Source organism: Besnoitia besnoiti, chromosome IX, assembly GCF_002563875.1.
Source record: "Besnoitia besnoiti strain Bb-Ger1 chromosome IX, whole genome shotgun sequence".
NCBI lineage: Eukaryota > Apicomplexa > Conoidasida > Eucoccidiorida > Sarcocystidae > Besnoitia > Besnoitia besnoiti.
Window position 1 is genome coordinate 2,325,187 of NC_042364.1, and position 26,337 is coordinate 2,351,523.

Genomic DNA, 26,337 nt, shown 5'->3' on the forward strand with positions numbered 1-26,337 from the left:
TCAGAAAATGCGTTTGTGCGGACACAGCCACTCACAACGCCCCAAGGGGCCCACTAGGCCTCTGCCGCCTTTCTGTGTTGGGGCACCTGAAGTTCTGTTAGTATTATCGACATCCTTGGGAGGCGGCGTTTGAAAAGATGAGCGTCGCCAGCACGCAGCCGTGGGGATGCAGAGGCTGACTCTTCAAGTTGGCAAACTCACGCAGGCGCAAAACCACGTTCGGCCACCGATGATTTTGTTGTGGCTCGGATCGAAATTAGCTTTGAGCGGCGTAAGTGCTATATAGCGCTACCTCAAGCTGGCAAGTGGAATACTTATCTTCTTTTCCACGGGGTACGGCTCACTGGACACGCACGAGGCTGCTACCGGTTGTCACCAGGCATCGAATGAAGCCCGGCGTTCGCTGCAGTTACATGGACCCTGTAAGAGGGAGGAGCTGCTTGAAAGCGCTTCTCGGAGTCTCGCCTTGGGGCGTCCGTCGCGGCGCCCCACCACGTCGCAAGGAAACCTCAGCTGAACGATGAAGTTCAGCGACGTCGAATACCACACAAAGAGCCGGTTTCTGCTCTACCCCCGGGCTCCGGGAGGGCTCTTTGAGCTGTCCTTGGCTTTTCAGGTTGAGTCCCAGGTGACTGACCCACAGAGGAGAAGCCAGTGCAAGCCTGACCTCGTGCATGTGCCTGGATGTGTGTGAGCCTTGTGTAAGCCCTTCATGATGAGAACTGTCGCTGTAGCCGTGCCTGCATGCTCAGCCCGCAGAGGCCGCATTTGTCGGCCTCCACAAAACCCCAGCAATGAGGCAAAAACAGGCAAGGTTATATCAGGCTCGCGCCGAGCACTCGTTGCCGTGTTCGAGTATTTCATCGGTGATTTGGTTCCCGATGCTGTAGTTTTTCTGAATTCCATTCGCCAAAGAGAAATTGCGAGATGTGTCACTCGCGTACGAGCAGCTAGTAGCGTTCACTCAATCATAAAGCTTACGTCATCGATCGACGACAGATGGCAATCCCAATAATTGCGGCTACTCTCAGACGACGCGAAGTTCTGCAACAAGCATGCGGGAAAATTCCCTCAATAATCAAGAACCATGGGGGACACTCTACTGTCAACATGCGCGCATGTGCGCGAGCGAGACAGAAACCTTTCAGTCTCCTTTCTCGTCCCCAGAGGTAGTTCGCTTGCGTTCAGAGCCCACTTGAGCTTTCTGTCGTACCGTGGGCGCCTACTGCGTTTGACATCAGCTCGGTAGCAGCAGGGAGTGCGACTTTAGGATGTCGCATGCAAAAACTGTCACTCTTTTCGTGTCGAACGATGATCTCGCCGGAATCCTCGCTTTTGAATCATAGTAAGCGTCGGTCTTACCCCGCACAGCAAATAACACGCAGATAAACCGCCCTCATGGAACTGGATCTGCCCGCGTACGCACCTACATATATTCATGCTCTCCAAACGAGCAGAAGGCAACTGCTTCTCATGGAACCTTCATGCGTTGTAAATGAAGCAATCATGATCTCAAAAAGATTTGTGCCAAACGCATTTTCGGTGTACCGCGCGGGAAACCGTTTCTCAGTGCAATTCGGATGTGCTGCGCGGTGTGCGCGACAGGCGTTGCTCTGTGGACCTGTAGTGTGCGATGCCCTACCATCGAAGCCAAGAATGCTGGTAAATTTGGTGTGGCCTGCCCCAGTTGTCTCTCCCCACCCTGCTTTTCATGCGTGGTGAACCCGTCGTCGAGAACCAAGGCACACCACCGGACTTCGGATGCATGCGACTGGACCAGTATCTACAGAGACGCAGCTGAATGCCGCCGATCCGCCTAAAGTGTGAGGGATGCATTTGGCCACGCAGAGCTGTTTTTATCTGGAGTTTCAGAAGTTAGTAGTGAAGGAGGACACGCGTTGCGCTGCGAGAATTTCTCCCCCTTCCAGCTGGCGGGCGTGTCTCCACGCGGACATGCGAGCGTTGAAAACGATTTGGAGTGGCTTCGCAGCGCAAGGCGCGTCTTTTCGCTGTGTGCATGTGCACAGTTTCCACGGTTTTGCTCAGTCGTCTCCGCCAACAGAAGCCTTTTTTTTTCTTTTTTCAGACACATTGGTCTGTATTTTTTTCTGTGAGCCTCCGTCCTACCTTCTTTCCCTCCTGACCGTACCTTTTTCTTTCAGGTGGGAGTTTGGCTGCCTCCACCGCTTCCGCGTTCTCCTTTTTTGCTTCTCTGCGGCGGCTGTCTTCGCACTGGAGGAGCCGCGCACGCGCCCGTGTTCGAGTTGTTTGATTTCTCCTCTCTTCTGTGTTTTGTAGCGTGACCACGATGCCGCGGCTACGATCGGGTCGTGACACCACTGACTCCCCCAACGCTGCTTCAGCAGCAACTAGCCCTGAGGCCGTAAAACCGAGCTCGGGAGGCCGCGTATCCGCTTCGCGCGGCACCGACGAGGGCGACATCGCTTGCCACGTCGCTCGGTTGCTTTCTTTCCCCCCTCCTCTTGCTTCGACCAAGGGCGATGTGCAGGGATGCACATGCGGAGCGAACAGTAGCAGCTGTAGCTGCAGCAGCAGCAGCAGCTGTATCGACTGGGCCGCTCTGCGTCTGGAGCAGCACAAGCGCCGCAAACAGTTAACTTTGCTTCGCTCCCCCGTCCGTGTGATGCGTAATTTCGCCCTCAGCGTCTGCGACTTCGTGTGCGCCGCAGTGCACTACTTGGCTGTGCACCAGATGACTGTCTGGGTGTTTGTGGTCGCGGCGTGCCTCTTCGGGCTGAGCTACGTGGAAGGCCCTCACGTGGGTCCCCTGCAGGAGCTGTGGATCGACTTGCGTCTTGCAGTCTGGTGGATTGGTCTCGGTGTCTTGAGCTCCATCGGACTCGGCAGCGGCATGCACAGCGGCCTCCTGTTCCTCTTCCCGCAGATCTACTTCATCTGCTCGACTGCCGAGAAGTGCGGCAACCTCGACTTTGACCCGCGATCCAACATGTGGGAGAACGTCCTGAAGCCCGGCGAGTATTTCGCGTGCGAGTCCAGTGCCGGAGCTTTCAAGGGCGAGGATGTCACGTTTGTCGGTATGGTGCTGAAGGCCTTTCCGTATGCGCTGCTGTGGGGCTTCGGGACGGCGCTCGGCGAGTTGCCGCCCTACGCCGCGTCTTACGCCGCTGCGCGCAGCAAGTTGGCGGACGAGGAGTTTGCAGAGTTGGAGCAGGAGATCCGCGCAGGCCGCCCCTCCATGGTGACGCGCATGAAGGTGTGGATGCTTGAGCTCGTTCAGAACTACGGCGCGCTGTCGGTCTTTTTGCTTTCGTGCTGGCCTAACATGCTGTTCGACCTCTGCGGCATTGTGTGTGGACACTTCATGATGCCCTTTTGGGAGTTCTTCATCTCGCTTTTTCTGGGCAAAGCCGTCGTGAAGACGCTAATGCAGATCGCCTTCTTCGTCTTTCTGTTCTCCTCGAAGTACGACAAGCTCCGAGCGCACTTCGTCGGAGAAGTCGCGCGGGTCTGGCCCGTCAGCTCCTTCGTGGAGAGGAAGTACGGCGGCGTCGCACAGTTTGAGCAATTTGTCTTCAAGGAAATCAACTTCTTGCGCGCAGGCATTGAGCAGAAAGGCGCCGGCGTCGCAGGCGGCTGGTCTGTGTCGAGTATTTTCGGCGGCGTCGTCGCGGCCTTCATCTTCTTGTTCTGCCTCGCGTGCATTGAGCAGTTCGCGCAGATGCGCCAAAAGAAACAAGACGAGGAGCTGAACGTCCGAATCGCCGAGATGCTGGACGAACAGGACCACGCGCGCTCGCCTGCTGCTGACAAAAGACGCACGCGTGTAGCACACGAGAAGTCTACGTAAACAGTGCGAGCTGCTGTCTGCGGCTTCCCAGTTCCTCTCTGCGGGGGACAGTGCCAACGCTGCATGCGTATAATACAGATGCTTATTTACTGGAGCTGTATACTGAAGGCATTTCTCGCTACGGGTAGGGGGGAGGGGGGGGCGGGCGGCGCACGCGCATGTGAACACGTGTAGCCTCCTTCGCATCGGTTTTCTGCGGTCTTTTTTCGGTTCGCATTTGTCATCATTCGGTTTCTCGCTTCGTCGGCGTCCCGAGCCCACCGAGTCTCATGCGGCGCGTGGCGCAGCAAAAAGCGGGATCCGACTTGCTTTTTCTTGCGCGTGTCTTGACCCTGAAAAGTAGCTGAAGTGAACGAGAGAACTCTTACTCGCGGCTCTCCACCGCACACCGTCTCATTGAAGCACCTGACGGCGTGAGAGCGCGGTTACTCCAGAGCACGTCCCTGAACTGAGTTTGTGTCTACTTCGTGGCAAAACATTCTTTGACGAAACAAGTGAAAACGCATTTAATCCGCTGACCGGCTCGGAACCCATGACGCCGGTCGCATGCCTGGCGGCTGGCTACACGGATGCATGCGTCAAGCGCGGAACGAAACACGGGTCTCTCTGAAGCCGCTTTTGCACAAACGGAAGAAGAGGATACGTGCAGTGCTGATTCCAGTGTAACGAGGCCAGTGGGTAGCCAACATGTAAAAAGGAGCGAAGCCGCGGTTGAGCCGTGGAAGTCCTGCAGACGTGCGCCACTGCGGAAGCTTGTGCGTTGTCAGGGGCGTCCACGCTCTCTTGCATGGTTGCCGGAGCTCCTCAGCACGTTGGCTGTTGGGGAAGCACTGTGAGAATCTGGTAGCCAAATCCGAGCAGGAAATACGAAGGCGGAGGTCTGCGTTTCAGCGCCACTATGATGAGTACGCGTTGAGAACAGTCGAAGGGCCGCGAGACGAACTCGTGGCGCAGAGCTCCGTGGAGGCGACAACGAAAAACGGGCCGCTCGTCACTGAGTGCCATTGTCCCAATTTTTCGTGGATCGGCCCTTCTGCACAGAGAAGTCACTGTCCACGCCAGAGTGGAGACGTTCTATTTCCCCCGAATGCGCATTAGCAGACGCAGTACACCGCTATTCTAGAAGACTCCATGCACAGTAACTTTCAGACTCAAGCACGCCTGTCGACTACTGGAAATACGTTGTAGTGCAGCTACACATTATCGACGAGTTGAAACAAGAGGAGTCGGTAGCGGCTCTTGAGACGAAGCCGCTGTTCACCACTTCACGTATCTGCGGCTTCGCACAACAAGCAGCAAGTTTCGCAGTGCTGTTGTCATACTAGCGAAAGTGATTAAACAGTGGGGCCAGAGAGATCAGGTACACGTGGGAGAGCCCGACCACACGTATGTTTCGCTAGTAACACTGCCACAACACCTATCCGTTATGAATAAGGGGCGTAGAAAAAGCCACTAATCCCTGCAGATAACGAAATGATAGCATCCGGGGCCTCCGCTGACTCAAAGGTCACGCTAAATCACATGATCGCTTCGCAGCTACAAAGCGAGTCAGAAAGCTCAGCTGATGGCGACTGAAGCGACAGCTCGGTATCCTGTTCTGACGAAATGTAACGCCATCCAGACAGGGTGCCCTACAAGCAATTCGCATCGTCCGACTGGACTGCGCATCTTTGGAACTAAACCCTCCTGTCATTCCGCACTTCATTTCTTTCACGCTCCTTCTCCGAATGTATTCTTCCAGCGTCAATCAAGTTCCTGCGACTCTGTATCAAAAACTACAGGTTCCTTCCAGCCCTTGCGATTCATGACTCATACAAATGTACCTGCTCCAACAGCCGCCCACACCACGTCTCCAGTGACGGAAAACGGCATATGCACGGCTTCATACAAATGGAAAAGACAGGACATGCGCATGCGTAGTTTCCTTCCCCTGCAAAACCGCCTCGTCACCATTTGACTCTGAGGCGGTGCTCGTGAGAAGGGAGTTTCTTTTACTTTTGCAAAGAAGTCAAACATATATATACACACCGCGCACTGCTTTACGCGCTCTGCACAGGCGAAATTTTGCAACGAGCCTGCTGCATCATCTTTGAAACCCGTTCTCCAGTGCGCCTCGATTCCAAGCTCGAGCACGCTACACCAATGTGGGCACAAGAAGCGAAGAAGCAAAGGCAAGCTACCGCCTTCGGCTCCACACCAATGCTACCCGGAAGAGGCTATGGGCATCCTTAGCAAGAATGTCGTCACTTCCACACCACATTTCCAATCCAATTAATGCACACGCACCATGGTGCAAGCGGACTTACGCCGACTTCCAGCTACGCACGCTACTGGTCTCCACTGAACTAGAAAAGCAAGCGTCCCAAGAACCAATACCGTCACACCTTTCTGTCGAACAATGCTACCTACAACAGCGGGATGCTCGCACACAGAAAAACTGCGACCAGTGAATTCCCACTGAAGCGTTGGAAAAGACGGCTACCTCTGCTTGGCCCGCAGGAGACATGAGATGCTGATCCTCTAACGGTTCCTTGAATCAAAGTTTAAACCTGAAACTAGAAGAGCTGCCTCAGACACAAGCAGCAGCGCCTGCTGCTGCTGAAAACGTGATTAACTGCAAGAAAGGCACAAACGGATATGTACCTTGCTCCCGCGGCAAACCAAACATGCGAGACGCCAGAAGCGTGCGATGGTTGGTTGAAAAATATAGGAAAAACAGGCGTCGCAGTATCCTTCCCCTGCAAAACCGCCTCATCACCAGAAAGCATCCGAGGCAGTGCTCGTGAGAAGGGATTCTGATGCCACGCAACTGCTGCGCGCATCGCGCATTCGCATTTCTAAAGATATATATATACATATGACAGTAAGTACCGGGCTAAATATATATCTATATCCCGTGACAGGCGGATGACTCACAGACCTCACGCCAGGAGAAAACAAACGACAATTAGACGACGTACTTCTCGCTGCATGACTCGAGACATGCAGCTTGTTTCGCGATTGCAGTCAGCAGTTTGGTCTCCGCACAAGGAGGCAAGGCGAGTGCACGCATGCAACTCCCCGCCCCACTCAGACGAACGAGACTAGAAGCTTCATCACGGCAATCGCGAACCAGCATCCCAAGTCATGGAACGAGACACCGCGAAACATGAACAGATGCATGCAGACGGCATGCCGATCGATGGAGACTTGTGTCGATGCCGGATTTTATCCTTGACCTCTGTGCGGCCTTTGCCGCAGAAACCGCGACACAGACAACGGCGGTGTCTCGCGATGAGCGTCTTAGCAGACTTGAAAAGTTTGCAAGATACGGACACCAGTCTCCCGAAACCTGCACAGGCTCCTCTCTCTCTCTCTGAAGCACAGCCTCGTCCGCCGACGACACGATACACATCTACACACAAATGACAAACATATATATATGTATATGTGGAGACCTAACTACCCATGTGCGGCGTCTCGTCGCGGGTCGCGGGCATTTGGATACGCAGAGCGTTTGAATCTGTCGTGGTCTCAGTCCATGGCAGTAGTCTCGAACGTTTTGAAAAGGGCACACAAACACCATTCTCTCCTCCTCAGGAGCCGTTCCCGATCAGCAGAATCCCTGATTTTGACTTTAAAAAAACATAGAACGCGAGTGCGTGTTCACTAGCGTCGATAGACGTAGCGTTTGAAGGAGAAGTAGAGCTGCATGATGCCGCGATCAAAGACGTTTCGAAATCCGCGAAACCGCTCCGTCTGCCATTCCTGGTTAAGGATTTTGAAGGCCACGTCCTCGTAGGGGGGCCCGGCGTGGAAGCGGAGAATGACGGTGTCGGGCGTGTCCGAGGGCTCGAGAAACCAAGTCGGCGTCTTGGTTTTGTCGATCAGGTCCGGATAGAAGATGTTGAATTTGTAGCCCTGCACCACTTTGGGTGGCGGGTTGTCGTGATCGTAGTGCGTCGTGTTGTACTTGTTCCAGCTGTACCCCGTGCGCACGCGATTGAAGAAACGCGGCTTCCGCGGTCGGTACTTCTCTTCCCACGTGTAGTGCATGCTCAACTTGTGTTCAGACGACGACGCCATGATCTCTTCGTCTGGCGACCCCGCCTTCTTCTCCTTCTTCACAAACTCCTCGTAGGTCGTCACCTTCGCCGCGGGATCCAGCACTTCCGCCCCCCCCCCCTCCGCCTCGGCCCCCGGCGCGTCCGCGAGCGCCTCTTCTTCCTCCTCTTCGAATCCCGCGCGCTTCTGCCGCTCCTTCTGGATCAAAATCCGCTTCAGCGCCGCCCTCCGCTCGTCGTCGTCCTCCGGCGCGAGGATCTCCGCGTGCCGAAACTCGTCAAACGGCCACAGCTCGGGACTGTGGGGCCCGCGGACCGGCGGGGGGACTTCGCCCTCATCGTAGGGCTCCAACTCGGGAGAAAACGACCCGTCCGCATTCGGATTCACGTTCTTCTCCACACTCCTCGCCATCCGAATCGCGTCTTCCTTGATCTGTTGCTCGCGCGCCAGCCTCCGCGCCTCAGTCTCCTCAAGCAGAAGACCGCCCAACGCGTCTCCCTCCCCCGCCCTCGCCGACTCCTCCTCCTTCAGCGCCCGCTCGCGCGCCATCTCCCGCTCAATCTCTGCCGCGCGCTGAGTCATCAACTGCCAGGTTTGCTGACAGACAGCTCGGGCCTGAAGAAGAAGACAAGAAAGCAAAAATATACATGCATGCGAGTGCCTGCACACACCCTCATACACCTGCATTTCATGTATATACACGCAGACGCACAAATGATGACAACCGTATTGAGAGAGGCACCACACTGCACTTTTCATCGAACGCAGTTGTAAAGGCCGAAGGAAAACGTCGAACGCGACGCGGAAAGGATCGCACGACAGTCAGGAGCGAGGATGCCCTCGCCCGGCTTCGGTTTCTCAGCAGAGAAAGCGCTCAGACTTCAACGAGGATGGTAAAGCAAATCATCACGCACGCGAAGTCCTTCCGCAGCGCACGCGCCTTTCGAGCTCGACTCACAGCCGCACCAACGTAAAACAGAAACGCTGACTTTGATTCACACTAAAATGAGTGAACTGAGACGTCATCCGGTCTTCACGCGTTTGGCGAGATGAGAAGCAAGATCACGTCGTTGAGGACGCGAGCCGAGGCGCAGATAACTAGCCAGCAAAAATCTACACGCGAAACTCGGTGCTGAAAAAGCTTTACGGCTCCTTTGTCTAGCTAGACTTACGCGGAAGTGCGGGATCTTGTTGAGGATGCCTTCCCAGTAGGCGACATCGATATCTTCCTCTTCGAATTTGGCGCGGATCTGCGCCTCCAACTCCTCGAGTTCCTTCGCAGACTTTCCGCCGAGGAGCGCCTCGATGTCGCGGGCGACACCTAGCACGATGCCGGTGTCAGAGTCGCGGATCTGAGGCAAGACTGTGTCGGCGAGGCTCACGGCCGCCTGCGCAGCGACGCGAGGGTCGCTGTTCTTAGCCAGCTCGTCGAGGACTTCCTTCCGCTTCTGCGCCCGCTCGAGCGCCTCGCGCGAAAGCAGCAACATGCTACGCCAGAAATCCTGGAAATCCACGTCCACGATCGTCGTATCCGTGTCGATGTGCAGCTTCACGTCCGCAATCAACTCCTCAATCATCGCCACCGTCATCGCTGCAGAAACAAGAAGGCGCACAGTCCACCGCCGCGGATTTTGAGCAGAGAGGACGGCCCCTGAGTGTGCGAACGCCTGACAGGCGAGCCACGCGACGACGCACACAAGCGACAGGCGTGTGTGAACCAACACACAGGACACGGACAGAAACAAGAATCGAACTTCAAATCAGGGTCATTTGCACGTGGAGAAAGGGGACGGCACGGTCGTTGAGCTACTCTTGAGCCTGGAGTGGAATGCTTACGTTCTTCCTTGTAGTTTTCAAAGACCTCGTGGGGCGGAACGGGCAGGACATCCATTTTTTCGAAGCGCTCGCCCTTTATGATCCGAAGGCCCTTGATTATGAGATCAATCACTTGTGCGCGGTTCTGTTCGATACGAATTTCAGTCTTGCGCAGCTGGTTGACGCAGTGGAAGATCTCCTCCTTCTGTGCGTAGTCCGCGTAGTGCTCCCGCTCCTTCTCTCTCTGCAGCTCTTCGCGCTGCTGCTGCATGAGCGCCTCTTCCTTTTCTCGCTCTTCGCGGCGACGCTTGACGCTCTCGATTTCTTGCTGAAGAAAACAGAGCCGGAGAGCGAACCAAAAGTAACAAACGATTGACGCCACGCAAACCCGCAGACGCACCACAGAGATGCAAACGTGTGTGAGGCCATAGATCTGGCAATGCACGCGAACGCACGCCCCCAATGAACAAAGATATTCACACCCTCAACAAAAGCAAAAACCGAATTTCACGCGGGTCAGGGACTTGAAAGGATTTGAAAGGGACTGCGCGGCCGCGTCAGGCTCTCGAAGTATTTTCCGTCAGGTGGCATCAGGCTCTAACATATGTGCATTGAGGTTGGAATATCATCCTCCAGCCGCGCAGCTCCATCCATCCACTTCGGTGTGACCCCACAGCAGAGTAAACGTAAATGAACACCTCACGCACGCGCGTGAGAATCCAAAGAATGCACACGCTAAACACGGAACCCTCCGAGAAGAGTTGAAACTTACCACTTTGCTCTTGGAGCTGTGCATGAGCGCTGCAACGGTCGTCTTGCCTTTCTGACCCGCGGCCTGCAGAAGTTGGTTTTTCTTCTTCCACACAAACGGCTCCGCCAGAAGGCGATCTCCGAACGGATTGTTCGCGTTGCTGTAGCCAAAGTGCTCGCTCAGCAGCTTCTGCCTCTCCTCCTGAGAAAAAAAAGAAAGAAGTCGCCGCGGCGCGCGAAGTGGGACGTTGCGCGAACAAAGAGGAAGGACGCGAGAGAGCTCAGAAGAAATGTTCCCCAAACGGCGGGCGCACTCACGGCGCATAGCGTCTGCAGGTGCTACAGAGAAAAAGCCCATCTCAAGAGGTCACAGGAGGCGTGCGGCCGATGAATGCAGGATGAACGAAATTCTAGGCTGAGCAAAGTCAGGGCGGCGGCACTTACGCGGAGTTGCTTCACAGTCATCTGCTTCGGCGGGTCAGGCACTTTGAAGCCGATCCTCCCAGAGCTGAAAAAGAAGGGAAACAAGGGAAAAAAAGCAGTGCCATGAGCAGAGCAGCGCACTACATACAGATATAACTCACGCCGTGCCAGGCTCACGCGCCAATGCATACGTCACATACATGTATGAGCATGTAGAGCCTGTGGATATATATGCAGCTATTCAGACGACGTATCCGCATGTGTTACGGTGCCCAAAGGACATGTGAAACGTGCAGAAGACGAAGGCGCCAAAACACTTTATAACTTAAAATCACTGCGGCGTGCCTTGGTACTACCAGGAAGGGACTCGAACCCTCTGCGAAGACTCGCCGCAGCACAGCTACTCCCGCCGGAGTGACGACGAAGCACAGAAAGGCGAGACAGTGATGGAAAGAAAGGAGCACCGCTTACCTCTTCTGCATTTTGCACTCGGGAGACGGCGACCGGCGGCTGCCAGAGTCGTCGTCGGACTTCCTTCTTTTCTTCCCCATGTTGCCACTTCGAAAAGGAACTAGGCCCGCCACCACGGCATGCCCTCCCGCAGAGAACTAGCGCCTTCGGCAGAAGATACGCCGCAGAGGCATTCTCCGCCTTTGAAGAACTCAGTCGCGACAAAGCGCAGCTTTACGAAGAGCCGCGTTTCAGCGAATCGAAGCGCAAAGCGCGGAGTTCGAGCGAAAAACCAGACTTGCGCGAAAGCCTCTCTCCCACGTCGACCCAAAGGGAGATTCAAGAAGCAGCCGGACAGAACTGCGGGACCCCGTTCGCTGCAAACGAGACAGATCGCCCGGCGCGGAGGTGAACCGCTAAACTCGAGAAGACGAAAAAGTGGCACACAAGGCAACGCAGAATTGTTGTGATTTGACTGCAACGCGCGTCCTCGCTTCGGGTGGGGGAACAGCTCCCGCGGACAGTATCGCGAGGACGCGGAGAGCAAACAGCAGACAAACTTTGAGGAAAGAATCTTTCGGCAGATCGGATTCATCTTCCCTGTAAGCACTCCAGACGCGGATCGATTGAAGGAAGCGCAGAAAGAAGCGAGGAACGAGAGCGCGAGAAAACGGGTGTGGGTGCAGAACGCCCTTCCCCACCGGGACACTCCACATATAAGCCGTCTCCATGCATGCGCTGGGCTCTGCGGCTCAATCGAGGCCGACTCAAGCCCCCAGAGAAGCTGAGTCGAACGATCCAAACAGAATTGAACGCGGCTTGAATCTGCTGTGACGCCGGCGCGTCGCGGCTCTCCGTGGCGGGCGCTGATTCCCCAAACGCAGGCAGAGATGTGAGTCGATAGAGGAAACCACAGACCACGCCTCCGGGGTTTGAGAAGAATTCTACTACCAAGATGGCTTCCCCCCAAGGCGTTCGCTCTCGAAACTGTTCTAAAACGTGGACGGAAGCTCGCAGGCTGCCACCTGCTATACGAGGAGGCTAGCCACAAATAAAGCAGTACGTAATTTCGTGGCGGATACCTGAATAGTGTTGGTGTTGGAGTATGAGTCAGAAGCGGTGACTAGTCCTGACGCGTACTCGGTTTACCCACGCTGCGTACGCGCCTCAAGAGCTGTGAGAAAGTGCCGTATTTCTATTTTCTGTGAGGTAAGGCGCGTTATAAGTCTTCTCCTGCGGAGAGTTGCCGACGAACAAGCTCGCGGAAATAAGGATCCTGGTGCGGTGAGCGTCAGAAAGCGAAAGCAGAGCCTCGGCGCCAACGCGGAGGCGTAAGCAGTGAAGGCATGCAGCACAGGATTTGAAAAGCAAGGCTTGCTGATTCAGCGTCTCTCAGAAGCTGAGTTTGGGCAGCACCTGCGCGTCGGCAGAGCCCGACTTACAGTGTCGGCATTATAGCTGTCGCGACCGGTTCAGAGACGAAAAATACTCGGCATTTTTCCGACTCGCGTGGGTCGGACACCCCTTTGATGAATCGTTCTTACGCACGCGCGCGGCATCTAGGCTCTTCAAACACTTTCCTGTTTCTATGGAAGTGACAGGCAGCTGATTCTGCCTCCGTAACGGCGGCCGCGTGCTGTCCACACCTTCGCTCTCCCAACATGGAGCGCAAATAGTCGCCGCGCGAGAACTTCCATCGCCCATAGACGCATATATATATATATATATATATATATATATACAGACGCATATATGTACATACGCGCAGATATATATATATATATATATATATATATATATATATGAGTGTGTCTATGAGCGAGGATGTGTGCGTATGACTTTCACATTCACATGCCCCGTGAGGCCAAAACTCGACACATACATCTTCGCTGCAGGGTGGTTGCCGCGTTCATGTAGAATGGCGCAGAAAATTGCATCCAATCGAAGCGTAAAGCGTTAGTTCTTCGGCATACGACTTCCGAACCACCAATATATATTGATACAAAGAAGTTACCATATCCTCCGTACAAAGCTGGCACTAAAAATAGAAAACTACGTGTCGAGATGCGAGTCACAGGGCTGCCTGGCGTGAGTCGCGGGGGGCGTTAAACCTGAGGTTTTTTGCTCACGCGTCGTGCCCATTTTCTGCTGCGGCGCTTTCGAATGCCACCGTGGTTTGGGAAAGCAAAAAGCACGAGCCTAGGGAAAACGACCCCACTGACTTTTTCGGGGTCTTCCACGGAGTTCGCAAAGTTGTTTCACACTGTATGGACCCGGCACATGCGCGAGGGGCAAGTGAATTTAATCTTGTATTTGCACGAAATCAGCGGAAACACCTCGCCTCTCTCTCCCTCCTCTTTTTCCGGTCGTCCACGCGAATTTGCCCTCCTGCAAAGGGGCCGCTCACGCTTGGAATCAAAACTCCACAGTTCTTTTCTGCAGCCGCTCTCCGTCGCGGCGAGACTGGGCTTCACTCATCCCGAAAGCATGTGTGACTGAGAACTCCCGGCGGGCGCCGCCTCCCCGCCCTCAAAGAAAGCAACACCAGGCCGGGCCTTCGCGCCCGCCCTTTAGGCGCTCTACAAAACGTAGCGACTAGGAATTTTCGAGTTAACAAAAGAAACTTCCGTCCTCTCACAAGAGAACGTGGGCGTTCGGCTTCGGCGCGGTTGCTGCGTTCGCGAAGGCTGCATGCAGCTCGCGCATCTTGGCGACCATCGGGTGCGAAGGTGCGATGCTGCTCAGGCGCCTGAAAAGACACAGCACATCCGAAGATAAGCCGATCCCACTAAAATTCCTGCCAAAGATTTCGCGTCTCGTAACCTGAAGCGGCTGCCCGAGCTGCCAGTTCCTGAGAAAACCAGTTGGACGGAGTTCGTTTTGAATAGAAGAAACCTGCGAAGTCCCGTGGCTCTGCGCGACGCCAGTAGCGACCTCGAATCAAGCTGAGCCTCACGAGCCCGCCAGGCGCCAGCGGAGAAAGGAAAACCTACTCGAGGTAAAAGCCTGCGTCTTGATGCCTCTTCAGGTTCTGGCAGCAGCAGATCAAGTTTACCAGCGTGTCGGCGTCTTGGGGCGCCTGCGAGCGACAGCCGCAAAACAGAGTATGCGCAACACACGCAAGCGACAGAGGCCTCCTGCTCACCAAAACCTGTTAAGAGGAGAACGGCAACTCGTTTCAAGCCCCTCGTGAATGAGAAATACTGTCGATTGATGCACAGACGAGCGCCGAGACGACAACGATGCAACGTGATGTCGAGAGTGACCGATTGAAGAAGACAGCCGGAATCTCGAAACTGTCAAAGACGCAACCCTAAACCCTACGAATGCTGCCTGCGGCGGCCGCCGACTCCGGCGCGCCAGCCTCTCCCGACTCATCCCAAAGCCCGGGATTTCGCTTCAAAACGTCTCTCGCAGGCTCGCTCGCACTCCGCACAGGTGCGGACTCTTTCGGGGAGGAGCGTTCTCCTCTCGCAGCTCGCGAAGACGAGACAGAAGACACGCCTCAAAGGCAGAACAAGGCAGCGCCGCGACTCACCTGTTGGTAAGCGGCGAGCGCGTCTTCCAGCGCCGTCGTCCATTCACGGCGTTGGATGTTCGCCGCGGCTTTGCCTGTCAGCAGCAAAAGGGTACACGCCACAAAACTGGCGGGATTTACATCGCATCTCGCACAACCCTGCATTATAAACCTGCGCATCCATTAGCCATCGGCGCGACAGTGCGCTCGCCGTTGCATAGAGGTGCCTGGCGGAGTTCTCTGCGGTGTGCGTTTGCATGCGAGTCTGCCCGCAGAAACACTCTTTCTGCATGCGAACGCAGCACGGCCCGCAGACAGAAAAAGGCATTCCGCACTGCCTGCGTCGGTTCACCGCAAAGGCAGCGCCTTGCGACCCGCTGCCGCAGCGATCGCGCGCGAAGGAGACCCCAGAACCAGAAACTTTTGCCTCGCCTCTCGTCTCGCTCGAGGCAGCAGCCACGCACGCCGAACTCTCTTCTGAGGGCGGCGCGAGACGCGCGAGAGGCTCGAAGCCGCTCGCGGCCTCTCGACAGCACGTTGCGTTTCCCTGTTTACCCACTTTGCGGCAATTTGAAAAGAATCCTCTTCAAGTCGGAGGAAAAATATTCAAAAGATACGAATTTTTTTGTTTGCGCGCCTACCGTTCAAGAGGATCGAGGACGCGCACGACTGTCCGTGCTCTTGGCACAGCATCTCGATATCTCCGAACGAGAGATACGCTTCCTGCGGACTGCCTTGGACTGCAGACGCCACACAGCCACACGCGCTCCAGGCTTCGCCGATGAGTGCCTGCGCCTCCCACGCAGCAGACCGAAATGCGTAGAAGCCCAAACATACACACATACATGTATACAGATAGATATACAGACATACGTATATACATATAAATATATTTATATACGTTTTTACGTATGCGCATCCGCGTCGGCATGCGGGCGCAAGGGATAGAAACGCGCGGAGTCTGCTTTGTCTCAAGGTCGAAACGCTCATTCTTCTTTCCATCACAGAAAAGACGCATAACGACCGGAAAGCAGTGAGCGGCGTGGCAACCACACTGCGCTCGCGCATGGGGGCTGCCAGGCACACATAGCCGAGGAAACCAGATCACAAACTCGAGAGGCGAGCCGAAAAAAAAAGACTTCATGCTTGCCTGCGTCCACAAGGGCCGTCGCGAGCTTGCCCAGGGCGGAGTCGTCGTTCTGCGCAGCCTGACACGGAAAAAAAAAAACTCGAAGAGTGACCATGCCGCGCAGACACAGACGGCAAACTTCCGCGACGACAGAGGCACTCGCAAATCGAGCCTCTGCCGTTCCTTGATATGTAGCGCCTTGACGCAGGCCTTTCCCGTTCATCACTCTCACCCTCTTGCGCCCTCCCCGTCACCGTACCACCTGTCGCGCCTCTTCTTCAGCCAAGTCTCCGCGATTCATGAGCAGCAGAATCTGAATCTTCAGCACGCGCCTGAAGGAAGAACACGACGCAAATGCCAAAGCTTGCCTTCCTGCTAAGCCTTTCCACCAAGATGCAGTCGCAGAAGACGCCTCCGCCCAGCCCCGCCTGCCTTAAACTCCCTTGCAGCTCCCAAAAAAATATGTTTCTGCCTCTGCATGCGGGGAGAGCCTTGCGCTTGGCAGCAGGTCTTTCAAAGAAAAAAACTGCCGAGGGCCTCCGCGAGATTGCATGCGATGTGCTCATACGAACTAGGGTTTAGGGTTTACTGTTTGCTCGTACATCTCGAGAAGCTGAAGCTGAGAGGCGAACTGCAGAGCGTCAGAAAAGTTTCCCAGGGTGGCGGCCGCGGAGGCCGCGAAAAAGACGGAGAACGTGTTGCCTTGTTCCTGCATCAAGCCACGCAGTTGCTGATACATAGTCAACTGCTCCTGAGCGGACGCCTGAAACGACGCACAGACAGCAAAGAAAAGCAGCCTGCAGAGGGACGACCCTCCGTTGCTCTCGCGAAGGCGTGGAAAAACCAAGGAAAATCTACAAAAATGCAGGAAAAAAGAAACGTGAAACAGAATTGCTGTGAGTGGACGGAGAGGTTTGACACGCCGACCGAGCCAAAAACAAGCATCCGCTACGCGGAGAATCAGAGACGCGCTGGAGAGAGTGAACTGACGTGCCTGACCCCAAGCTGAACCCTCCTGTCGGGATCTGTGCGTGCGGATGCTTAAAAATAATCGAAAACGCAGGCTTATGCAGCTGCATATTTTGGCCGCGTGCGAGTGACACGTACAGCGACCCAGGCCGCCGCGTCGAGACGCCCCTCCGCTCGCCATCTGGAAACCGTTTGGCGCGCTTACGGCCGCAAGGAATTGCAAGTAGATCGCGAGGCTGCGCAGAAAGGGATTGAGGCTCGCGCTCATCGCCTGCACTTCATTCGGATTCACTCCGCCCTGCGTCTGGCGACTCCGCATCACGCGGCAGGCATACAGGAGACCTTCCTTTTCCTGCTGAGCGAGTGCGCCAGTTACGTGCGTGGCGCTGCAGCGCGCGAGGCACTGATCGTAGAGCCCGACGTAGTACAGGGCTCTACACTGCAAACAAAAGAAGTGATAAACACCGACGCACGCGCACGCGAGGCTGCGGTTCAATCGTCGAGATGCAAGTGACAGCACAAAAAGACAGGAAAAACACCAGGTCTCCGCGTCTACATGCAGGCGACTCCTTCGTATGCGCAGAGAAGAAGGGCGGCTCGCGATGGAGGGCTACAGCTAAGGCCTGCGAGCCCTCCGAGGCAGCCTCGAACCAGGTGCGAGTCTGTGAAAGACGAAGGCACTTAGTTCGAAGGAGATCAGGGGATGGGGTGGATTTTTGCGCTTGTCCAGCACACAAACATAGATGCCGGTGATAGTAAACACGCAGGTGGAGCCTCCCTCACATTCATCGCTGCGGGTTAGGGGCGGGTTTGCGGCGATAAGAAGATTCGCCCAGACTTCCCTCGGCGGAGAGACGCTAGTGCAAGCAAATGGGATGCGAGCTGCTGACAGAAACAGTTGCGCATGTGCAGCCCAGCCGCGGCTCAGGCAGTTCACCTATCTGGCACACGCGCCTCGGATGAATCTGCGTTTGCTTGCATTTTCCGCTCATCACTGCAGGATCCAAGCTTTCCCCTGGAGCATACGTATGCATTTGTGGTGGTGTGAACGTGAGAGCGAGAGAAAGAGAGAGAGCGAGGCTCACCGGAGAGAGTTCGTCTTCTTCCATCGTGCCAAAGGGACGTGAGACTTCACGCTGCTCAAGCACGGCAGACAATAACAGGCCAGAAGAAGTGGGGAGGCCGAAGCAGACAAAAACTACCTGTACTAGCAGGAAAACGCAGACTGTGCAGTTCTTTTCGTTATAAAACTTCAGTTGCAAGCTTTCTGTCTGCGGAGGCGGGTCGCGCTCGCAGACCTTGCAATAGGCCGACTGGGTTTGCGTGAGCTTAACTTCAAGACGCAGAAGACGAGAGACAAGCGTGGAAGCGACAGACTAAAGAAGAAGTTCGATTTAGAGAGACGAAACGGAAGACGAAGAGCAAGAATTCGAGAGGGGAGGAGAAAAATGGCTCTTAGATGGCCGCTTGTCACAATACTCGCGATAGAAATGCTGTCCTGATGCATGCGGCTCTGAAGACACTCCTCGCTCAACTATGGTTGCCGCCTCTCGGTCCGTGATCGTTGACCTCGATTTAAGACATTGCGGACAAGATTACTCATTGACTTATCTTTTTTTGGCAAGCAAGGGAAGACTACGTTACCTTCCGGCGTTGCAGCTTGTTGGCGTGACGGCCAAAATTGCTGGCTGCGGAGCGCGAGTAGTCGAGGAACAAAGTCGCGAGCGACAGACCAAGCAGCAGTTTCTAGCGGCGCACCCTTTGTGGCGTTTTTATCCTCCGTGTCTGCCTGAGTAGCGGCCACGTAACAGTCTGTTTCGGGCTACATGCTAAACGAGGATCTCGCTGCCTATGTGTACGCACCATGAGTCGCTTGTGGATACCTGACCGTGTAAGGAAGCGCAGAGTCTCGGCATAGTTGCCTGGGTGGATGCAGGTTCTCAGGGCGGAATATCTCAACGATGGCGCCCCAGACCATCTCGAATCTAGTCGTATGCAGCCCTGAAGGTACTCTGATGTCTTTCCAGGACTGTGGGAACGGCATCGCGGCACGCCGACCTGCCGATAGTCAGCAGCGCATTCCTGCTTGCGCTCTGACGCACGCAAACGGACAAGGCCGCTTCTACAGCGCCAGTGCCTGTAAAGGAGCTCATCTGTGGCCAGGCGATGATGCGCAGAGGTGTTTAGAGAAGTGAACTGCGCAGCGTGTACGGGCGGGGGAGCAGACTACTTTGTTTCGGATTCAGAAATGACCCCGGAATATAGCGCAGAATAGGAGAGGGTATCAGCTGCTTCTGGAACACTTCAGGGCTTTGAATCCAAGCTCAAATGAAATTTGGTGAGCCTGTTCTTCTTAGAGAAGGCCTTTCCTCGGGGTGTAAAGAGTATCGAAGTGCAAGCGAGTTGAGCATTCCAGGGGGCGAACTGAACAGAGCAAAGCGCGCTGATGTAGAAAGCCGCTCGACCGAAGGGCTACGTTTGTACTGGCGGTGTCAGTTTAGCTGCCCACGCTGTTAAAAAATACACGACAGGCGGAAAGCTTGGCAAAGCCCAGGAGTAGATGCACGGCCGTCAGAAGCTTCTGTCTCAGCTTAGGTTGTGGAGTGTGAATGCATATATATATATATATATATATATATATATACGGAACCTCGAGGCGGAGTAGGGCGGTGAACTAGTAGATAAGCGCAGCACCTGCTCTCAATTCCGATTGCGCCGCGACTGCATAGGCTCTTATATGCCTTTGCGCTTGCTCATATGGCCACGGAAGAGCTGGCGGCCGGCGTTGCCGGGGGCTTTACGGACAAATCTGCAAGTTGATCACCGCCCGGAGGCTGCCAGCGGGCTCCCGGCTTTCACCCTACTTGGTCACGCATCTGTCCGCTTCTGTGCACGGACAAAACGCTGGAGGGTGAATAGTGCTTGCAGGCATCTCGCTAGGTAGCCACATACACTCTGTCTGTACTGGGAAGAAAATCCGTGCTCCGAGGCCTCGGTGTGACGTTGCCTAGAACTCTATGTATCGCCCACGAACCGCCGTCGCTCGGATGTCAGCGAGCCAGATCTGGTCGGCGCCGTACCGCATACAGGAGTTCACCCGAAACACCACTCTCTGATGTGTTGCGTATTGAAATGAGAGTCCTGGCTCCTCCAGCATCCATTGAGGCTCCCGAGCTCTGGAACTGTGTGTTTGCACGTCTTCGTGATTCCCTTTCGATCTCTCCTCTCACCCCCTTCGCCCCCCGTCTGGCACGCCACAAGCCTGCTCGCCAGAGGACGTGCTCCTACCGGGCAGCAACTGCGGTGTGCTAGGCGCGACTCCGGTAAAGAGGCTGAAGGAAAGGACCGAAGGCGGAGAGAGTGATCCCCGGCTTCCCAATTGCACGCGGGAGTTCACTCCGATGTCCGGAGGCAGCGCACCGCTCGGGAAGCGTCTTTCAACGCGGAATGTGCCTCGGCGTCCCCGCTCACGCCGCCCTTTTGGATCGGTTTTAGACACTACAAAACGAAAAGAGGCGCACGAGTGTATGCGCGCCTGCTAGATGTCCCTGCGCTGCAGGTACCAATGGATTGCAAGCCACGCACAGACCCACAAGGTGCAGTATCACTGTGCGCCGTGGTTCGTGGAAGGTTCCAGAGTTTCTGAAGCACAGACGACACGTCTGCTGCGAAAGTGCGCAGCCTACGGGGCAAGAGTTTGCGTGTGTCCTGCATGTCGTCGGCAACGTGCCTTCCGCGCGAGTCTTGTCCTGCGCTTTCACATGCATTTTAGCCGCTGTCGTTTGCCTTTTTCGGCTTTTTCCCCTGTGAGTGGAATTTTTTTCTTCCATCCTCCCCAGCAGGCGAAACACGGGCGACGCTACGGGGTACGAAGGTTTCAGTCACGCCTTCGCGCTCAGCGTCGCCGCTAGCTGGCCGGCACATGCGCAGGCTATGAAGAGGTGTGCCTCAACATCGGTTAGGGCTTTTCCCTCGCAAAACATGCAGTTTCAAGAGGCGCACGCAGTCAGATTTTTGCCCGTAACCTGCTCAGGAGTCCTGCCTTGTCCACGGAGTTCGCCGAGGGCTGGACCCACCGTGATTTCGAGCATCGATCTGCGGCCATTGGCGCCCCAGCACCTCCGGCTTTTTCCCACGCCAAGAGTGACCGTTGCAACGACTTCTGCGCGCCATTTATTCCCTATCCCGGCGGAAACTCTACTTTGTGACACAGCTCAGCAGGAGGGGTCTCTCAGAATAGTTCGTATCTGTCACTGTGTAACTCCCTTTCCGTTGGGCTGCGGACGGGACGGGTCCGATGCTCGCCGCGGCCGTCGCCCCAGTTGCACCAGCACGCCCATTCGGGCTCGCAACCTCCTTGCGTTTTCTTTGCACCCCTACATTCGTTCTCGTCCCCGCATCGTTCCCTTCTGTTTAGGCAGTGTTTTCCGCTACGGCACAGCTGTTTAGGCCTCCGCAGCCGGATCTTTGACGGCGCGATCCACGGGCTGCTTGCACTCGGACAGGCTGCTGTGCGACGAAACCCATGCGCGTGCGCTACTGGCGCTTTAGGCAGAGACGATGACGTTGCCACACGCAAAAAGAGCGGAGAGCGGACGCCAGTCCTCGCGCAGCGTCGCTGCAGACCGCCGCACCCTGCCGAAGACTTCGTCTAAATCAGCAACGTCGAACTACACTGCCCGCCCCTGGGAGCCTCAGAAAGCCCGCGGAAATCCACCGACGCACCCTCCGCTTCTCTGCGCAGGACCGACAGCGGGTACCAGGCCAGACAAGTCTCCGCAGAAAGACTTGCGCGCCAGAGACTCGCCCCAAAAGGAGAGCGCGCGCCCAGCGAAGGCGAGACAAAATTCCGTCAACGAGAGCCCGAAAGCTGCGCCGGCCGCCTCGCGACCACGGCCTGACACCCCCGCTGCGACGTCAAAATGCCCGGCGCCGAAATCCAACATGCCCACCTCGCAGTCGAGGCATAATTCGCCGGAGGCCACAGCAGGAATTCCTCAACACACGCTCGCTGTGAGGGGTTTTCAATCGCCCTTTGCCAGCGTCCAGTTCGCGCCTGCGTCCTTTTGTATCGACCTCACAGGCTCAATCGGCACCACACACCCGAAGGCGCCCCTGGCGATCAACTCACGGGCGTTCTGTGGCCGCACGCAGACGACGATTCGGCACGTACCCGCCGCGCACCAGCATGCCCGGCCCCCGCGGGCTCCTCAGACTGCTCTAGGTGGGAATGTGCTTCGATCGGCGGCGACCGGCGTGATGCACTTCGGAGGCGGTGCGGCGTCCTCTGGAGCTGCGAGTCGCCCTACGCTGATCCCGGCTGCCCCCCTAAGGTGCAGCTACTGCTGCGCGACGCTGCGGGAGCGAAAGTACTTTGCAGCAGCATGGCCAGAGCTCATCATGTGTGCCCGCTGCAGCGACGCACTGCCTAGCTGCCATGTCTGCCACCGCAAAGCTGCGGAAGTCAGGCACACGCAGGAGTCGAGCCAGCCCTGGAGCCAGCTGTGTGGCGGAGAGGAACCCCTGACGTCAAAGACGCCGACTGGCACGGAAAACGGGAAAAACGCAACTCGGCTCACGCAAAAGCCGCCAGTCCGGGTAGGGGGCCTAAACTTGTGCGGCGGCTGCGCCTCGCTGGGGCCGGTCCTCAACGAAAGGCAGGTCGAACGACTGCTTGGTGAAGCGCTTGAGTTCCTCCATGAGCAAGCGAACATTTCGTTCAATGACACCAAATTATTCCCTCTGCCCAAAGTGCCAGACACCGACGCGACCCCACCCCGCAACAATGACGGGCAGCGGCGGCGCTTGACTTTTCCATACCCAGTGCAAGCAGCGGATCTCGAGCGCATGCGAGCGTCCGAGTTCGTCCCTGCCGGGGACGCAACGCCGTTTGGATGCTGCGAGACTCTGGAGGTGCTCGAGAAGACCAAGTCTGGGTGGCTGGCAAGAAGCCTCTCGGTGAAGCGCATTCTTGTGGCAAAGGGCTTACCAGAAAGCGTTTTCCGGGCCCATTTGGCACACGAACTGCTGCATGCGTTTATCTGGTGCACGCGGGGGGGCGAGCGTTCTGCGACCGCCATAGATCGCGCGGTGGAGGAAGGCCTATGCAATACGGTCACCAGTCGCGTGCTGCAGTTGCGAGACTCTTTGCTGGCTGCAGCCGAAAGGCGTACAGCATGCGCGGCATCAGGCTCAAAGGGTCAGAACCAACTCATCTCGCGGGACGCGAATCAGGTGCCCCAGCATCACGGGCTGGTCCCCGCGCCCCAACAGAAACCCAACTCTGGAGATGCGTCACAGACTGCGGGAGCCGCGGCGTTGATCGCGCACGAGCGAAGGGTTATTGCGGTTCGACTCGGCATCATGGCAAATGACACAGACAAGATCTATGGAGAGGGATACCGAGTGGTGCGTAAAGCTGTCGACGAATGCGGCTTCCAGAAAGCTCTTCATCTCGTGCGCACTGAAGGTAGTTCACTGGAGGTATTCAAGAAAGCCGCTTTTGGCTCGAAGTGAGCGTGGCGCCAGCGCAGCGCATGGATGTTTCCAGTGACATTGACACCGCTGCGACGGAGATTGTTTTATGAAGTGACAGCTGCCTCTATGGGTGCCATGGGACCAAACTCAGCCTCCTTCGGTCACTGTCACAAACCACATTTTGGGATGCCCACGGGGCCCGCGGGAGTTTCGACCTTTGTACAGGAGTACCGCAAGCATCCATTCTCGTTCTTGTTTTATTTACGGGCATTTGAGAGTTACTGCGGGTTTCACACCGAGTGCGAGCGTGGGCTCTCATGCCGAGTTCCTTAGTTTTTCAGCACGCGGGATTTCCGCCTTGTGCTTTCAGAGGACATCGTGGCCATCACGAGTTAACGTGGTTCACAGAGGGGACGCCTCGCAAATGCATGATTTCCCCCTTTGCGGCGGCAGCTGACGCTTTGTCAACGAAGATTATCCAAGACACTGCGGACAGCGCAGCAACTCGATCATAGAAGTGGTGAAGACTATAGGTATACGCGAACCCCGCGTCTCGCGAGCACTCTCGGATGCAAGAGTTCCCTCCCGAAGAATACCCGTTCTGCAGTGTCTGATCACAACTAGCTTGTATGCATTATTAGCCAACACCCGTCGCCCGCCATATTTCCCCTGAGGCAGTGGCGGAGGCCACGTAGCGGGACCGTGCCTCGGGCTGCTGAGCTATGTGTGTTCCAAACGTAGCTCTGCTGGGACAGGGGAGTCGAACAGATGTTCGTTCACCGTTTCGACCAGGGATGTGTGAGATGACAGCACTGAGCAGGGAGCGGGCGACGACACGGGGCAGCGCGTCTTCAAGGCACTGCTGCGGTAACGGACTCGTGCGCCACCGTGGCGGGTTCAGAGTTGATTGACTCAGATCCTAGCAGAGACTCCCCCGCTTTGTGAGCAGCGTGATCACGCGAGCACTGCTCTCGGCGCATCCCTGCCTCTGGGCCTTGTGGCATCTGGCTGCTCCTTAGGCAGAGATAGACGTATTTGTGTGGTTCGTGTGCTGCTAGTCAGCCGTACGCATGGAGGCTGTCTCATGCTCAGCAACCCAAATGTTGACACTTGGAGGAGGAGCTGGTTCGAAGAAATGCTTTGACACCCGAACGCAGTGCTGTGAAAACTCTCAGCAGATAGACATCATATCTCCGCCTTCTTTCATTTGTGAACGGAACTTGCAAAAAACAACGGAGAACAGTCTTCTGGCCTCCGCTATTCTATAGAAGATTTTGCAGGAACAAGTCGTAGCAGTGCCATGCACGTTTGTGGCTTCGCAGGCGTCTCCGACTACTTTTGAGACAGGCATGTTAACATCGACCCACGCGCATGGCTGAATTTCGTCACCAACCGGGGGTCCGGGCCATGGTATAAACAGCTTCCGCTTCCGCTGCTCCTTGAGGGCCTCAGGAGTAGAGGCAAGGCCATTGAACTGCGGAGGGAGATCCAGTTTCGGTAAGACGCACGGTCTGAGCATGCTAATGCGCCTGCGTATATGGCGCAGGCCAGATTTGTTAGCTGTTTCTGCGCTGTTCTGCACCAGCAGGGAATCGCGTCTACTGGAGCGAACCCTACGACGACGAGAAACGTGCTCCACTAGACGTATCCTCGTTATCTAGCGCCTCACCAAGCGTCTCGAACCTCTTCATATCGCCCCGTGGCTCTGAACTAGGTGCAAACAGGAAGCCCACGACGCAGTTGCCCTGCGTCTATGCCAGTAATTTTCCAGCTCGAAGCTATACCCTCAAGAAAGAGAACGAGATCCACCCCCCTCCCCCCCCTTGCCCGTCGAAAACAGAGGGATTACAGCAAGCGACGTTCAGTATAAGGCCACTCTGCAGTATTTTTTAGGGTATCTGTGTCAGAGGCGCGAACTCGTGGAGCAGCGGAGTCATAACGTATCAGAAAGCGCGCCGTCGTGGCGCCGCCTGGATGCCCGCGCCTACCGGCGGGCGAGCAGCCATGTCCTGCTTGTAGGTCGCCAAGTCTGCGACGGCGCTACGGTAGCTCGCAGAGAGAAATTTGGTGTGCGACGCCTTGCATGAGGCAGAGACGACGTCACTCAAGCTGAAGCCAGATTTATTCGTTTGACGATTGAGTCAAAAAGTCGAAATCTGCGGCTCGACCGGCAAAACTGCGTTCAGCGAAACGTGCCTGCGCGCCCGTCCTCCCGCTGCCTGCGTCTGCCGTCTCGCGCCCTGCTCGTGAAAGTGGAGGATATGTATTGCGTGAGCCGCCTGTTTTTGACAGATTCGAGGCGATTGGCATCTTCTAGAAAGATCTGCCACTAATATTCGTCGGCTTGGGCGGCTTTGCCGGCGACATAAAAAATCGGTTGGTCACCCGGCCTGTACCGTGTGTCTCGCGGAGCGGCAGCTGCATCAACGGCAACAGCTTACCCAAATAGAGAAGAGGCGTCGAGGCGTGGCCTCGTCTTTTTCCCGCTTTTCCGCGTTTTTTGTCTAGTAGACTGGCCGAACCCATCGTGGAAGGCGTCACCCTGCGGCAGACTTCGGTGTTGAGCCGACAACGCGTCATGGTGCGACAGGGAACGAATCCGCGATCGTGGTGCGGTGTGCTGAGAAGTCATACTACTAGACGGGTTCTCCTACTACGCAGGAAGGGCGCAGACTTCATTTTCTGTCGGAATTGAGAGCCAAGAGACCGAGACTGGCCGTGGCTGCCACGTCTTCTTGCCGTTCCTTCAAACAGAGCTATAGTCTTCGTCAACTAACTGCGTTGTAGCGGCGCCGTCTCCAGCTGGTGACCTCGCACGGTAGAACTCGAGGGCCGTGATCGCTTCGATGTCGTCACGCTCACGATGATCTGGGCGACGGTGACTTCTCACTGTTTTCCTCGCCTTTTGAGTAATTTGTTGCACCGCCCCGTTGG

General features: G+C 56.0%; 4 protein-coding genes across 4 annotated transcripts; 2 read left to right on the plus strand and 2 right to left on the minus strand.

Moving 5' to 3' along the window:
* Positions 1-2,308: 2,308 nt before the first annotated feature.
* On the plus strand, positions 2,309-3,829 carry BESB_014990 (putative TDC1; the record flags this gene model as incomplete). Its single annotated transcript, XM_029360228.1, has 1 exon — positions 2,309-3,829. One exon carries the CDS (start codon positions 2,309-2,311, stop codon positions 3,827-3,829), a length of 1,521 nt encoding a protein of 506 aa, XP_029216895.1.
* A 3,648-nt stretch (positions 3,830-7,477) lies between these two features.
* On the minus strand, positions 7,478-11,412 carry BESB_015000 (cactin; the record flags this gene model as incomplete). The annotated part of the gene is made up of 6 exons (XM_029360229.1): positions 7,478-8,488; positions 9,046-9,464; positions 9,710-10,016; positions 10,461-10,640; positions 10,883-10,946; positions 11,333-11,412. The coding sequence occupies 6 exons, from the start codon at positions 11,410-11,412 to the stop codon at positions 7,478-7,480; spliced, it is 2,061 nt and encodes a 686-aa protein (XP_029216896.1).
* A 2,533-nt stretch (positions 11,413-13,945) lies between these two features.
* On the minus strand, positions 13,946-18,035 carry BESB_015010 (coatomer epsilon subunit protein; the record flags this gene model as incomplete). Its single annotated transcript, XM_029360230.1, has 7 exons — positions 13,946-14,060; positions 14,305-14,390; positions 14,850-14,987; positions 16,217-16,289; positions 16,560-16,720; positions 17,132-17,365; positions 18,012-18,035. 7 exons carry the CDS (start codon positions 18,033-18,035, stop codon positions 13,946-13,948), a joined length of 831 nt encoding a protein of 276 aa, XP_029216897.1.
* Positions 18,036-21,486: 3,451 nt separating this feature from the next.
* Positions 21,487-23,442, plus strand: BESB_015020 (uncharacterized protein; the record flags this gene model as incomplete). The annotated part of the gene is made up of 1 exon (XM_029360231.1): positions 21,487-23,442. The coding sequence occupies one exon, from the start codon at positions 21,487-21,489 to the stop codon at positions 23,440-23,442; it is 1,956 nt and encodes a 651-aa protein (XP_029216898.1).
* Between the last annotated feature and the right edge of the window lie 2,895 nt (positions 23,443-26,337).